Here is a 15,835-nt window from a genome sequence, read left to right as displayed (position 1 = left end):
AGTGTCAGAGGGTATTTACTGTCAGTGTTAGGTCAACTAAAGAGAGAGAGAGTGTGAACAATGTGTGTGTAGTGTATAGGTGTTTTAGTAGGACAGAAAGGGAGTCAGGGAAAACTGAAAAGCTGCAGCTGATAAGAGCCTTGAGGGGGCCGTCTGCTTCTAGTCAGAACACACACACACACACACACGTTTCGATTAGATTTCAGCATCCCCTTACACCCATCCCAATCTACTCCCCCAAGTCTAAAGACCCCCCCAGGGTGCTGCTATCACTGGAGGCACTATCATTCCTAGTGTGGGACATCTGTCTCATCCCGGAGGCAATGCAGTGACACACACTCGAGTCACACACATACTGTACAGTGAAGGTGTTCCAGTAAAGATAGTTTATCTGGAAGACACACACATGTTTCCACGTATGAATACAATATAATCCATAACCCTAAACAATGCCCTTAATCTTCTCAACAGCACGTTTAACCTTAACTCATAGCCGATCTTAGAGGGTAGATCACCCAAATCACAACAAAGCTAATTTTCATATATATTTATTAGGGCAATCGATTAAAATATTCAATCGTGATTAATCGCCTGATTGTTCGTAATTAATCGTGATTAATCACAAATTAATCGCTTATTTTTTTTTCTCTTCGTAATGGATCTTAAAGGGAGATTTGTCAAGTATTTATACTCTTATCAACATGGGAGTGGGCAAATATGCTGCTTTATGCAAATGTATGTATATAGTTATTATTAGAAATCAATTACCAACACAAAACAATGACTAATATTGTCCAGAAACACTCACAGGTACTGCATTTAGCATAAAAAATATTCTGAAATTATAACATGGCAAACTCAAGCCCATCAGGCAACAACAGCTGTCAGTGTGTCAGTGTGCTGACTTGACTATGACTTGCCCCAAACTGCATGTGATTATCATAAAGTGGGCATGTCGGTAAAGGGGAGACTCGTGGGTACCCATAGAACCCATTTTTATTTAGCAAAATCCTTAAGTGTCTTGAATAGAGCAAGGGTGTGTATTATTGCATATGAGTTCAACTTTTCATTTGTAAGAAGAAGATAGTGTTATTTCTTATTTCAAAAGTTGCGTTGGTCTTTTCATGGGATTTGTTGACAATTATAGATTAAGTTATAGACTATCACCAGACTTATCTTTAACCATAAGACCAGGTTCTAGCCATCAAACATATTGTTGAGGAACTAAGGACTGACAGACATCTGCAGCTTTTATATTCTCCACAAGTCACTCTAAATAAGTTTCTAAAGAGGTCATGTCTTTAACCTGTATATTCTTGAACAAATAAGCATGAATTGTATGGAGTCTACAAGTTGCTGATGGACCTACTTGCTAAAATGTCCTCACTTAGTGTAGGTGGTGTAAAACTCAAAATGATACTCATAATGATAGAATTGCAGGAGACAGCACTCACTCACTCACACACACACTGTTTATAGAGAAGCGCTTTGTTTCATCTCAGCATATTTGGCCCAGTTTGACCTCCGGGCTGGCTGTGTCGTAACTGTGGAATGAATGTTCGCTACTGTGACTAATCATTACTTCCTTTTATTAAACTTTGATGCCTGTAATCAGGTCGGCCTCTCAGCTTGTGTTGCACTCAAAATGGGCCACATATTGAACTTTTGAAAAGACTGTATTTACTGCTCGGGTACAGATCAAAGGGAGATGCAGGGGAGAAAACATAGCAGATTTGGCTCAATTTGATCTGTGGTTTCTCAACTCTTTCCATGTCTCATCTCTGTCAGATGTGTGAGCTGTCTGAGCACCAGATGGAAGTGCTACTGGGACCCTGAGAACCACCTTTGTGTCTCCAGTAAAGACGAGTCAAAGCACAACCTGCTAGAGGTGAGTAATTCTCCTTTTTTTTTTTTAAACCTTTAAGCAAACAGACGCCTGGAGGATCTCATAATATTAAGATCTCACTAGTCAGACTCTCAGACATAATATTCTGTCCAACAACTCCTAGTGTGCTGCAATGATCTGAGTCCAGACGGGTTAGGCAAGAGCAATTGTGTTGTAATTCAGTATGAGGTTACAAGTGTCTCAACCACAGTGTGTAGAAATGTTGAAACTCGCTATAAAATCTCAGGAGGTTCTGGTTTAACAGACTCCTTACAGGGTAATGTACCATTTTAAAGCTCCTCTCAAGTTTCTCTTTTTGGCAGTTTAGTTTGATACCCCAGCATGTGGAAGAGTAGATTCACTGTGTCCCTATTTTTATAAAGAATTATTACTAAATATCAAGACTGCTTGTTGCCAATGAAGAGATAAATCTACACCTACATTTTCAGCTACGGTTTTATATATCCTTTCATTTTAAGTAGGTGACTGTACAAATGGATTATGCAGATGTATGTTTGGCAATATACAGTCCCGTGAGGGTGTAAACTACTCTGAAAGCAAACAAATCAAATTGCTTGGCACGAGCGCACGAAAAGGCTGTTAAACTGGGAAAATGATCCCGAACTACAGTAAAGCTCCCCAGATACTGCTGTCCTGAGTGCGTGTTCCTGACAACATAAAGATTAAGTCAGCCATCATATTAGTCCTGTCCCCTCTGGCGTTTTATTGCCCAGCCAGATCCCATGGTCTCTGTGTGAGGAGGCATCCTCCCAGCAGACTTTGGCCCTGAGGGTGCAGGGGTCTGACTGTGTCTACTCACAGTACTGGTTCCAGTTAGAGGGGAAAAGATGTGACTCACAGTCCTCTGGTCAGCTGCTGGTCAAGTGGTCTTGTTCTAGTGTTTTATAGCTGTGAGTGTTTAACGTTCGGCTTTATATCACAATACCCCCTGAAAAGGGAAAGGGCTCCTTTTGTTAAACAAGTGAAGTAATAAAGACATCATTGCATTTTTCTAAGCAAACGCAATAAATCCTAGTCAGGCGTGCTGTTTCAGATCCCAAGATACACAAAAACAAACATATTAAAGCACAAGAGGCCTGTGCTTTTTAAGTCACTTTCAGTTATTTCAATTTTAGGTTCTTTTTAAACATGAAAAAGCTCGATTAGGTCTTTGTAATGTAGGTCATAAAGAGATGAGGAGGTGGTTTTTCCTGTTCTGCTGAGCCCATCACAGTGTCCGGTGGGTCTGTTTTTCTAATCCCTCATCGTCTCTCTATTTGAAGCTATTGTTGTTTCCCTCAGAGCGAGACTTTACCCTCTCATTTCCTCCTCCTCCAGATAAACAGGACAGGTATTTTGGGTTGCGGATGTGTGCAGGGGAGCCATTGTTTTCATTAACTCCTATATGTCACTTCCTGCCCCTACACCCCACCCCTCTACAGAATGCAGCTTCCTGTCCCAGCCTGGTTGCCTCGGAGGTTCCTCCATCACCATCAGAAATGGCCCAGGACTTCACCTTATCCCTCATCAACATCCAGGAGGTACGCCAGACTACCTCCAGCTATGGAGCTGGACTTGGACTTAGTCCAATATGCATGTTGTGAATATGATTGGAATAAAACAGAAGCATATGGTGCCTTTGCTTCAAGCTGAGTTAAACACAGATGGATATTTTGTGTGCTGCGATTCGGGTCAATGAATGAGCAAAACCTGAGTTTGGGTGATCTCCATGTTGTGAGACAGAGATGAAAATGAAGAATGAGAGCGAGTATCTTTATGCTTATGTTGCTCTCGGCTCAGCTGCCTGGGCCCACCATGCCTCTGGTATCTGACTGTGACGAGCTGAGTTGTGTCTTCGTCAGCACAGTGTACAATATGCAGTCGGTCTGAAGCAGCAGACGCGGCAGGAGCTTTATTTCACTCGTTTTCATTTTAAATTCGGCAAGTCCTTCCAGATCATTTTTTAAAACTCCTATTCTCCTCCTTAATCCACGCTGAGTGAGTCAGGCGCTGATCCTGCATCACTGATAAGGACACGACTGGGATCTTCTAAAAATTCCAGTGCTGAATAGTTGCCAGGCGTGGTCAGTCACACGCCTAACCCTGGCTGGCCTTTCGAGCCCTCTCCTGGTGTGTTGCTATGGTGACAGACATTGAGTCACACACAAATCCACACACACACTTCCTCAGGGCAAACTGGATGTGACTAGCTATTCATACTCTTCTTTTATTATGATAGTATATACAAATTGATGTTGTTTGAATAACGATTTTCATCTTGTCGGCAAGTAAACATGGCAGGAAATGCAGTGTCACTCTCAGAACGCTCTGGAATTTGTGGTGGATATTGGTGTGGTTCCCACACTTTTTTTTCCCAAACCTTAAAATAAATTATTTAGACTTAAGTGTGATAAACAGTCATACCAAAACATGGAGCAACAAGCAAGTGCTTGTAAGTTTCTTTTCGTTCTCAGGCTGAACTTAAGTCCAGAGAACATTTCAATGTGTGGTATGGTGGAGTTTTTCTGGGAAAAAAAGAACCCGCCAGAAGCCAAAAACATCAAGCATCTCTGGTGTCAAAAAGCTCAGAGAAATAGCAAAGTGCTGGAGAAGGTGATAAAAGTAGACCTTTTTAAGCTGGCTGAACTTGCAGACAAATGATTTCTTCCACTTTAAGTAATCACCTTTTACTGCTCTTACCTATCTTAGCATCTTTATGGTCTTACCTTCACATATCTTGGCTTAGTCAAACTCAGGGCTCTGATTTTTACGAAGGATGAATTCATATTCATATTTCTCTGGCTCCCAGATGACTTTGCAGAGGTGTGGGAGTCCAGATGTTTATGAATATGAATTTTGAATGGATTGCATCTTTTCCTGGCAGGGACAATTATTGCGGGTTGTCAATTGTTACCAGACATGTTTGAGGGAGCGTTTCTTTGCAGAAGCTCATTTTGGGTACTAAAACAATGGGTATCTCATTCTGAGAACAGCATAAAATCACAGTTTGCCCACTAGTTATTGATGAAGTATTGCATTTTGGTTTAAAATAAGTATTTTACCTAACAGGGGGAGGAGCTGGATTGTGACTTTGGGACAGAGCAGCGATATGAGGCCAAATGGCTGAACAGCTCGACTGTCAAGTGCAGTGGTGTAACAGTAAGTACAGACAATGACCTACCAGAAATAACTAGCTAGTACATTTTCCCCCAAAAAAGATCAGTTAAGCTGAAGCTCAGTTACTGTGCATTTACGTTTGTGTTCATTATTGTTAGATGTAAGCCTTGTATGCAACTTGTTTTTATTGCAATTATTTTAAACCCTTGTTTATAAGTTGACTAAGAACCCATTATTATCTAGAGCAACAGCAAGAGGGAGTAAATGCATGTGGAGGCAAAATTCTCACTGAGGAGATGCCCAGCACTGTTTTATTGTTGCCCGCTACTTTTCTATCCATTTAGCTGTCCACTAATCAGAGGAGCCAGGTTTACCACCTCAACCTGAGGAGGAGAGGATACTTCAGGGAACGGGGGGAGGATGTTTTTGTGGACAGCCCTCAGCCCATGAGAGGTAAGACGTTGTTATGTACAGATCAAAAATACAGTTTCCATTTGCTACGCTTCAGCTGTTTCCCCAGCTCTCCTGTATTTGCAGCGTAATTAGAAATTCGCAAAAACAAGAAGAAATCTGACATAGCTGCCACTGTTGCTCCCAGAATGCATTTCACCTGTGCACAAATGTTTTTCCTGATGAGATTGGTGGATTTGATTAAACCTGGAGGACAATGAAAAATCGCTTACAGGGACAAACAGTGCTATACTGCCTTTCACTTGCAATAATAGTAGTTCATGTATTACAACACATAATTTGCCAACTAGTAATTTACCATAATATCATATTCTGCTACCGTCTAATTACACATAATGATTATAGAACATGGGGACCTGCAATTTAAAGTGTTATCAATGCCCCGCACAAGCACTGTCTGTATGTGTTGTCTCAAATACAATTTGAGCTCCATGACAACAGTGACATGATGAAAAGTGGCCCTCATATTGTTAAACTTGGCATGTTGTCTATAGCGCAGCTTCAAGCCAATCCTGTCCAACCCGGTCCCAGATGTGCTGTTCGCAGTCCATGTGTCTAGCATGTGAACAACAGCCCTGGGCCGCTGCCAGACACCCTGCACTATTAAGGACATGACGGTGGCTTCATAACAAGCAGAGTCATCAAATTTTTAAAAGACACACACTTTATCACACACATGCAGGCTAACACACACTTCAATAGGCACACAAATGCATGCACAGATGCACATGCGGTGATACAAATGGGATTTCTCACTGGGAGGCACATTGGAACATGTACATAATCATCTGTTTCTAGCTGGCTTTGTTCTCCTTCACTCCTCTAGCTGTCTGGTTTATTTTTATAGCCATGAATATATCATCCTGCAAATGCTTATGCTCTTTATATAGAACATGCAGCTCATATGGTTCATATACTGTAAGCTATAAAAGAATTTTAGGAGCCTACAGTACCTTAAGTTAACCCGACAAGGCAACCACAGTTCAGTAATGCTGTGTTATAATAATACTTACCTCTCTGTCTCTCCCATCTCCCTCTAGTGGAGGTGTACAACTGTGGAGTGGGTAGTTCAGACTGCTCCCAGTGCTGGGGCCGGGAGGATCAGGGACACCTCTGTGGCTGGTGTGAGAACAGCTGCAGGTCGAGGGATGACTGCCAGCCAATCATGGATCAATGTCCGGCTCCTGAGATCCACAAGGTACGATCACAGGTTAAACACGAATGCAGGCTACAAATGCTCGCATTCATCCTCCTGCACTGCCCACCTCCTCTCTGTAGCCTCCAGGCTCTGTTTTCAAGCCATAAAAATGGTGAATCATGAGGTCACTCACATGGTGCGGTGCCCCCATGCCCTGTCTGTCCAGCGTCAGCTGCTGAGGGAGTGTTTGAATAGAGTCTCATTAAAGCAGTTCACTCAGTAATAACACTAACACTCACTTAGCCATAGCCCTCAGGGGACACAGCGGAGTCAATCTGCAATCACTCAGAAGGGCATGGGAACACCTTTTGACCTGTGTAACTACAGTATGAGTGTTAACTGTGTGGCTGGGTTCTGAGAGTTATATGTGTAGAGCTCTTTGTGTAGAAAACCACAGAAACTAAAGGAAAGCAAATAAGAACCAGGGAAGGTTTTGGATTTGTGACCACAATAAGAACAAAACCACACTGACCAAAACTGTTTATCTTACACAGGATCTGACTGCGGTAACGTCAAAGCGGTCATCCCGATTACCGGCAGAGCCTTTATTTAAACTGTTTATGAAGCTCATTTGCATGATCATATTCATTTATTTGTCTAGCTGTAATAGGAGTTTGGTTAGAGCCTTTTCTGTCGCTACCGAACCTTATATCAGCTCAGCAACCGTAGGCGGTCATGGGAAGCACGGCTCACATGATAGCCAGTCAGCTTGAACTTCCTGTAGATAAAAACCTGGTCGGCCCAGGAGAATATGCCAGCAAAACAAAGCAGACAGACACACACACACTCTCTTTCTCACTCACACACACACACTCAAAATATTTCACACGAAAAAGGCCATATTGAAGCATTCACGATTATCCCTCATTCTTTGTAGCTGTCAGCATACTGTGACTAACAGGATGCTCTGCGAGAGTCTAACTTATGTGGACTTCTTACGTGACTGAAGTTAGCCGGGGCTGAGATGCCGTATGCGTGGGTAGACCATTGTTGCAATACTCTCTCTCTCTCACACACACACTCCCACTGGCTCTCTCGGGAGAGCGGGTTGGAGAGAGGATACTGGGGGCTGTGGTTCTGTGGGGTGTGTGATGCAATGCTTTGGCAGCCATGTTTTCCCAGAGAATCCACAGGGGTTTGAGCCCGAGTACTCCGGCTTAAGGAGGAAAAGATCAGCTCTCCCTAAACGTTCACACACACACACATACCGCAGCAGCTCTATGTTGTATAGACCTAGTGACAGTGTGTACAGCTAAGATAATGAAATGTGATTTTCTTGCTCTGCTTTGTCACATGCAATCTCTATCACCAGCACCAAAATATCAATAGTATGGAGGAGGATTTCATTATTCCTTAAACTTTGCCACATACCACCTAATTGTGAAAAATGCTCTCTGTTCAATGCAGTGACGTAAGACAATGGAGACATTTATCATCTCTACAGGCCCTTTATTCTCATGTTATGTGTGGGTTTGTTCACTGTTTAAAAAAACATTGATTAGAGGTACTTTGCCGTCCAAAACAGGAACTACCAAACATAGTTCATTCATGACATGAAAGAAAGAGAGAACAGAGGGATCTGTTTGAGACATAAATGGTTTGGGAGAAAGGATGGCGAAGGGTACAGTAACAGTGAGAAGACTTTTCCTGTTTTTGTCCTCACGTCCTCCTTGATTAGTGTGATGTAGAGGAACTGGAGTGAGGAGAGGAAGATGAAAGCTCTGGCCTCGCAGCCATCTAGTCAGAACAAAAAACAACAAAAGGGAAACATATGGATTTTATCAGTTAAGTAGTTTATCTGTGCGTGTGCCATACATTTTGAATATTTTTGATTTGAATACAAGGATGTTGAATAATTTAGTCCTCAAATGCATTTCATAGCTCCAATATTCCTTGTGGAGTTTTTTTTTTTTTTTTTTTTTTTCGCAGAGACATTCACACCCTGTGATCTCCCTGGAGGCCTGGCAGAGTTTGCGCTGTAAATCAGGACTCACAGACTTGTAAGAGGTGTAAATGAACAGCATGCCAGCTGATGTTGATGTCAATGCTCAATGGCACCACAGAGACGCACGAGGTGCTATAAGACGCATAGTGATGATAAATAACTCTGCTTACTGCGGAGCTCTGTAGAGAGGCTGGGTGCTGGGTCGTTTGTCTGCCATGCTGCAGTACGTGTGCTCATTTATGCTTGTGCATTACACGTGTACGAAGGAATGACTTTATATGTTTTTGTCAAAGGAAGTATATATATTTATATATGTAGGCACAGGATGGTGACACTTGATATCCAAAGCTTAATATAACCACAAAAACATTTGCATCATTTCCTGTGGTGTAGATCCCACAGAAATACTGCACGTAATGGGTTAGTTTGTTTTCACACTTGCTTTTTTTTTATATTAAAAGCAATACACTCTTTCTTTACATAACTGCCTGCCCCTTTTAGCTAAGAAATATATGGTTTATTTATCTGCGCTGTCACTCAAATTATCAGTATGCAGAGCCAAACCTTGTCCCCTCACCTAGACCAAACAGAAGTGCTGTTTTCATTCTCGAGCTCAGTTTCTGATAGAGCCGGAGCCAGGCTAATAACACCAAGGGGTCACACTGACCTCGGCTCAGCCGGGGGGGTCATTCAGAAAAGCATGCACGCAGCTGGGCTAGCTGTGCTACAGTGGCAAAATGAGAGTTGATTGCTTCTGTCTGGGCGTCGGCGATGCTATCTCTGAAGCCGCGTTTCCGTGGTGATTGGAGAGGTGACTGTCCTCTCTTTTCTTTCCGCGGCTCTTGAATGGAAAGTTAAAAGACCAAAGGCAAGGGATGAAATGATGCGTGAGAGCATGCCTCGGAACAACAGCAGAAATGGGACTAAGGAATTTGACAGAGCAGACACAGGAAAACAGATGAAAGGGAATAGCGCTGTGCATTAATTCCCCTGTTGAGGCTTTGCTCTCTCACCACCACCATCAGCATTCACTCTCCTCTCGACACTCAGTTCCCTAAATTGCCTCCCCACTCAACCACCTTTCTGCTGTGCTCTCCACCTCGCCTCTCCAGCCCTTTCTCTCTCGCTTCGTCTGTCTCTTGTGGGATGTGAAGGGGGCTCTTAGGCTGCTCTTTATTTGCATGTGCTGTAGAGGATTAGAGGCTGAAGAGTCTCAGACTGGCACAGTTAAGAGTCTGCTTTGTGTGTGTATACACCTAAACCGTGTGTCTATTCTGTTAGATCTCAGTCTTCAGCAGAAGAACACTTATTCGGGCCACTTGTCCTTATCTCTCTGTGTGCCACCCTCCATGTCAGCATCTGAGACAACATCTCCATTCTCTTAATTCTCTGTCATGTTCATTATCACCCACCATAAGTGGAACATTTTTAGGGAGGTAATCTTCTTATGAGCTCTAATATATTGTGCATATTACAGGGTTTTCACAGGATTTTCTTTCTCCCTGTTCATTACTTGAGTCTGTCTTTGTCAGATCTTCCCCCTGAGGGGTCCAGTGGAAGGAGGCACGCTGCTGACAGTACAGGGCAGGAACCTGGGCCGGAGGGCTGGAGCTGTAAAGGTCTCTATTGGAGATGTGCCATGTACTCTCCTGCCTGAGCTCTACACCATCTCTTTAGAGTAAGTACTATAACATATGGCTGAATTATGATTCACAAATTTGCATGTATAAGCTTATGTCAACTGTTCCTGAAGTGTGTGCTGAAGCATAGCAGTGTGCCGGCACTTTTTCCGCCTTGTACTGATTTGATTACATTTTACATCATCAGCATTGTCAGAATGACAAAATGAGCAAGAAATAAGAGTACGTCCTATACATCAACATCATTTATATTTAAAACCCCGCTAAAATGAGCAGTTGTGCTGCAATTAGGACTGGTGAGATAATCGCTAACAATTACCCGTTGTCATGGTAACCTGACAAGCTCTCAGTGCAGGTGAGTGGTCAGGTGAACGACAGGCAGAAATGGCAATCAAGTGATGGGAAGATTTGTCACAGTTAGTAAACCTTAAAGAAATTCTGACATGTATAGGTCAGACCCTTAGTGAAGAGTGAATCTCAGATCAGACTGTACAGTGAGAGCTACCTGACCTATTACATTTAATGAATAGAGGAAGCTAGCTGTCCGTCACAGGAAGGCCTTATCTGCAGGGAAATGCATGAAAAAATTGATGTGTGCCATGGGATAAAAATGTTTGGGAACCACTACAAAATCTTTAATACCTATAATACAGATATTACAGTATATTTAGAGGGAAACCCCACCGATTTTACACATCAAAGTCTGTTTGCAGGACTTGGGGAGTACTACTGCATATATATACACCGATAAGCCATAACATTAGGACAGCATGGGCACCCAGACCGGTCTGCGGCTACGCAGCCCCATACACAACAAACCGCGATGCACTGTGTGTTCTGACACCTTTCTATCAGAACCAGCGTTAACTTTTTCAGCAATTTGAGCTACAGTAGCTCTTCTATTGGATCGGACAACAAGGGCCAGCCTTCGCTCCCCACGTGCATCAATGAGCCTTGGGTCTGACCCTGTCGCCAATATAAAGCATTGTGTGACAACTCCAGAGGGAGACTACGAGTTTGAAAATGAAAAAAAACTCTGGGTGTGCGGAGTTAGAAATAAGTGATCTTACCAGACCTCTGCAGCCTGCTCCTCATCTCTGCTTGAGGCTAACAGTTCAAGGCTACATTATTTGCTACTATCATAACTAGGGCTGTCAAAATTATCGAGATAATAACGCGTTAACACAAATTTGTTTTAACGCCACTAATTTCTTTAAAGCATTAAACATCTTGCAGTTTTTAAGTTGTAGCGGGCTCAGTTTTAAAGCTAGAGTGAAGATACTGGCAGAAACTAGAAAAACCCAAGGAATCCATTGGTACAAACCATGTCATATCATTGTCAAACGGGTCTCACCTCAAGATATGAGAATCAAAATTGGTTCTATGGGAACCCACGAGTCTCCCCTTTACAGACATAACCACTTTATGATAATCACATGCAGTTTGGGGCAAGTCATAGTCAAGTCAGCACACTGACACACTGACAGCTGTTGTTGCCTGTTGGGCTTGAGTTTACCATGTTATGATTTCAGCATATTTTTTATGTTAAATGCAGTACCTGTGAGGGTTTCTGGACAATATTTGTTATTGTTTTGTGTTGCTAACTGATTTCCAGAAATAAATATATGCATACATTGAGATTAATTTGCGAATAATCAGGATTAATTATGGACAATCATGAGATTAATCGTGATTAAATACTTTAATCGATTGACAGCCCTAATCAAAACACATCCAAATTCAACCGAACTGTCGGAGGTTGAGTTGCATTGTGGGTAATGAAGGTGCCCGGTTTTGACAAGCAAGAAGAATAGATAGAATAAAAAAGATCTGTCCCTGCTGGTCAGGTTGCACAAGGGAGTAAAATAATCCATTAAAAGCAGCTCATGTGAGCCAATTATACTTTTCAGGTTGTAATTGACAAGCTTTTACTTAAAGAAGACCCCAGATGAATCACATTTATATGAGTTACTACACTTCCTCTGACAGATCACCATCATAGATCATTAGCATGTCTACCAGTCTTGAAAATAGAACTTCAACCGTCCCCGCATGGTTTAGTTTTCATGTATTCATGAGGCTAATTTTCACAAATATCATTATGCATCGCCATCCCTTCGTAGCTCAGGGACCATCACACTGTCACCATGGAGACAGCAGGACCCCGCTTTGACACCGGCATAACAGAGCTCAGTGGAAGTCGGTAACTCTACAGTTACATCCAAACTTCCATTCAGTATCTGTAATGTTTCTTGAATGGAACTGTTTATCTGGTCTTGCTCCACTGGAGCCAATCATTGTATTAAGACCAGTTCGAGGGTGACCTGCGGGTCTTACCTGTCACTCAAACTGCCCGACACAGTTTCCACGAAACCGTGCATGTCGAAAACAGCGAATCGCATTTCACTCCAGGGGTGTTCTCATCTCGTGTCGTCATTCCTCATTGGCTCTCGAGGCTGGTTGTTATGACAGCAGAGCATATCCTCGTTGCTTGAAGTGGCACTGACAAATCATAACACGTCAGTGCATCTGACAGTGTCAGCACATTTGACTTGCACGCACACACATGCACGAACATATACATCCTGGGACCTCACGTTGATATGATTAGATATGATCCTATCTCATCCCTTTAACTTAAAGCGTTTACATTCAACCTTAACATTTAACCTTATTATAAACCTTATTTAGAAAAAACACATACCACATCCCTTAAGCCGGTTGAAGATGTGAGGTCTGTATGAAACTCTGTTTCACAATAATCTACAATTCAAACTGGCTCTTGCAGAAATGCCATACACACACACTTACCAGCACACACACACACACACACACACACGCACACACCGGCACATGTGACCTCATTTACCAGGGCTGTTGAGACAGGTGTCTGCTCGTGTGCTGAGAGGTGAAAGTTCACAGCTGTGTGCCACAAGGAAAATGTGCAGCACTGGAGAGCCTGTGCTCCACTCAACTCGGTGTCAACATTTTAATTAATGGCACAGTCAGCCTAGGCACACCTCATTTACTGGAGTACTTCTCTAGATTTTTGGCTCAGGTCCTCCATGCTGCCCCCTCTATCATTTTCATTGAGCCCTGAGTGGCCTTCGCCCCGTCTGTTTAACTGCACACTCACATCCAAACACTCACAGACTTGATTGTCGATGATCCTCATCATCCACTCAAGGGAAATGATTGGAGACATCTTCAAAACTAGACAAAATATCGGCCACTGAAACCGATAATATCTCCACAGTGGGGCGGTGCTGGAATGTGGAGCAGGGGTCAGTCCATGCTCTCAGGGAGTCTGCATGTCCTTTGACTGGGATCACACTGCATCAACATCACACACACATACACACACCGGGGCATCTGCAGTTCTGCAAACGTCTTAAAAAGCAGTTTTCTCAAAAAGGCTTTAAGGTATTAAAAAGTACTTAATTTACAAGTCTTTTTTGGATGTTTTTGTGTCTGATAGCGCACTGTTGGGAGACGTCAAACCTATAAACCTATAATTTTTTTGGTGGAGTTTCAATCAGCCCCATCAGACCTGTAACAGGTGCTGTCACTACTGCTAGCTACCGTAATTATAGGAAGTCAATTGTCTCATAACGGTTAAGTATCGGATTTAGCAGAAAGCTAAATGAATGAATTGGTTTTAATTGGTTAATCCATCCATCCATTTCCTAATGCTTTTCTGGATCCACGTCACATTAATTTCAGTAATTATGTCATTAGGAATTATTGTTATATACTGCAGGTAGCAATTAAAAAATTTGCATAATTTTGATAATTGATCATTTTTAAAACAAAGCTGTTAACTATTTTCTGGTTCCAGCTTCTCCAATGTGAGGATTTTCTGTGTTTCTCTGTTTTATATCATTGTGAAGTGAATATTTTTTGGTTGTGGACTGTTGTGGTGGACATTTTTCACTATTTTGGACATTTAATAGATCAAGATTTTAATTAGGACAATAATTGTCAGGAGAATTGATAATGAAAATAACTGCCCTATCTGCAGGGAAGTACTAGAAAAAAATGTGATGTAAAGATAAATAACTCTAAAGCCATATCGTCCCTACTGGGTTTCCATCATACTTTCATACTGTAGCCGATTGTGAAACAGCATTCTACGTGTAAAAATGTCTTAAAAAGTCTTACATTTAATTTAACCCTGAAGAAACCCTGTGTATGTGTACTGTTTAAATGCTACCGGCTGAATTCATCACACCTTCCATCTGCTGATAAGCATTTCTCTATACTTTTATGTTTGTCTTTTGTCCCCAGAATAATGGTTCAATAGAAGATGTCATATAATGTGATGTATTTGTTTGATGATGGTTTGATTTTCACTCTAAAGCCAGTTAGGCCCGGAGCAGTCCTACAGGTTCAGGCTGATTCAGGCTCCAGTTTCTCTTATTTCCCTCAGGCTTGAATCTGTGAATAGTCATGTTTCATTTCATTTTTTTCTGTCTTCCCTAAATCAGAGAATGTGAAATGATGCATTTTCTTCAAACAGGTGTTCCTCTGCCCTCACAGCTCATAACTGACAGGAGCGTAATTTGAGTGTAATGATATTCTTTACTTGATGCTCCTGTAATTAATGAGCACACATGTAGACATTGCTATCAACAGATGGCTGGTACTGCAGGTTATTTTAGAATAATTTTAATAGCTATTCAGGCTTATAAAGAAAATTCATGTTTTAATAGGGCTCATTAAATGCTGCAGTGGTTTGGGTTCGGTAAAACAGAACATTTCTTTGAGCCTGACATTTAAAAATGCACTCAGCGCTCTGAGCCAGCCCTGGTCTCAGACCCGACAGCCTGACCCCAGCCGAGCCCCAGCCGAGCCCCAGCCGAGCCCCAATCTGTCCAGCCTAGCCTCATCCCACCGCATGTCCTGCCAGGTCCTCCTACATAAAACACAGCTCCTCCGCTTATGTAAATTCCTCACAATTCGTCTGTCAATCATACGGTCACTCGCTGAGAATTTCTAACCACTGTAGCACCAGGCACCTGACTAAATAAACCGACAGGGTGTCAAGCTGGAGGGGGATCATGTGAGGTGATAAAGGTCGTGTTTCCCCCCCAGTACATTTATTCCAGTGAGGCCCCAGAACAGTAGATCCTGTGCCTCGGTACACCACCGTGTCATTAATAAGAGACGTCCCTGTAGAGCGTGCATTGATGACACAAGGCTTAATCACAGCCAGGAGGCGAATGAACAAGCCTCAGCAGCCCCTTAATCTCCTCTGTGGTTAGACACATCTGGTCTGAGGAGGCTTTGAACCTTTACATCTGCTAATATCTGATATCTTAAGGCTTTATTGGATTCCATATGTAAATATGGTCTGATGAATTGGTTCATAACCACCATTCTCCAAGATTAATTATGTCTCTTTGTTTAGCTGTCATGATGAAGATCTCTTTCTTCATCTTTATATTGGTTCCCCTCACTTGCAATTTTAGTCTTTTCTTTAAAAATTGGTTTATTAGATTCAAATTATAAGCAGCTCCTTTGAGTGTTCTTATCCAGTATCATCAGTTTTTTTTTATTAACTGATGTCTGATTATAAT

At 42.2% G+C, this 15,835-nt stretch overlaps 1 protein-coding gene across 1 annotated transcript in view; it reads left to right on the top strand.

Moving 5' to 3' along the window:
* plxnd1 (plexin D1) overlaps positions 1 to 15,835 on the top strand; it is a 71,365-nt gene that overhangs the window by 26,321 nt on the left and 29,209 nt on the right. Inside the window, exons 8-13 of the mRNA XM_037773863.1 lie at positions 1,789 to 1,888; positions 3,328 to 3,426; positions 4,955 to 5,044; positions 5,347 to 5,455; positions 6,514 to 6,671; positions 10,149 to 10,294. Of these exons, the coding sequence (XP_037629791.1) occupies positions 1,789 to 1,888; positions 3,328 to 3,426; positions 4,955 to 5,044; positions 5,347 to 5,455; positions 6,514 to 6,671; positions 10,149 to 10,294 (702 nt within the window). The remainder of the gene's footprint in view (positions 1 to 1,788; positions 1,889 to 3,327; positions 3,427 to 4,954; positions 5,045 to 5,346; positions 5,456 to 6,513; positions 6,672 to 10,148; positions 10,295 to 15,835) is intronic.

The sequence above is a fragment of the Sebastes umbrosus genome, chromosome 6, assembly GCF_015220745.1.
Source record: "Sebastes umbrosus isolate fSebUmb1 chromosome 6, fSebUmb1.pri, whole genome shotgun sequence".
Lineage (NCBI taxonomy): Eukaryota > Metazoa > Chordata > Actinopteri > Perciformes > Sebastidae > Sebastes > Sebastes umbrosus.
This window is presented reverse-complemented; position numbering and strand designations above follow the sequence as displayed.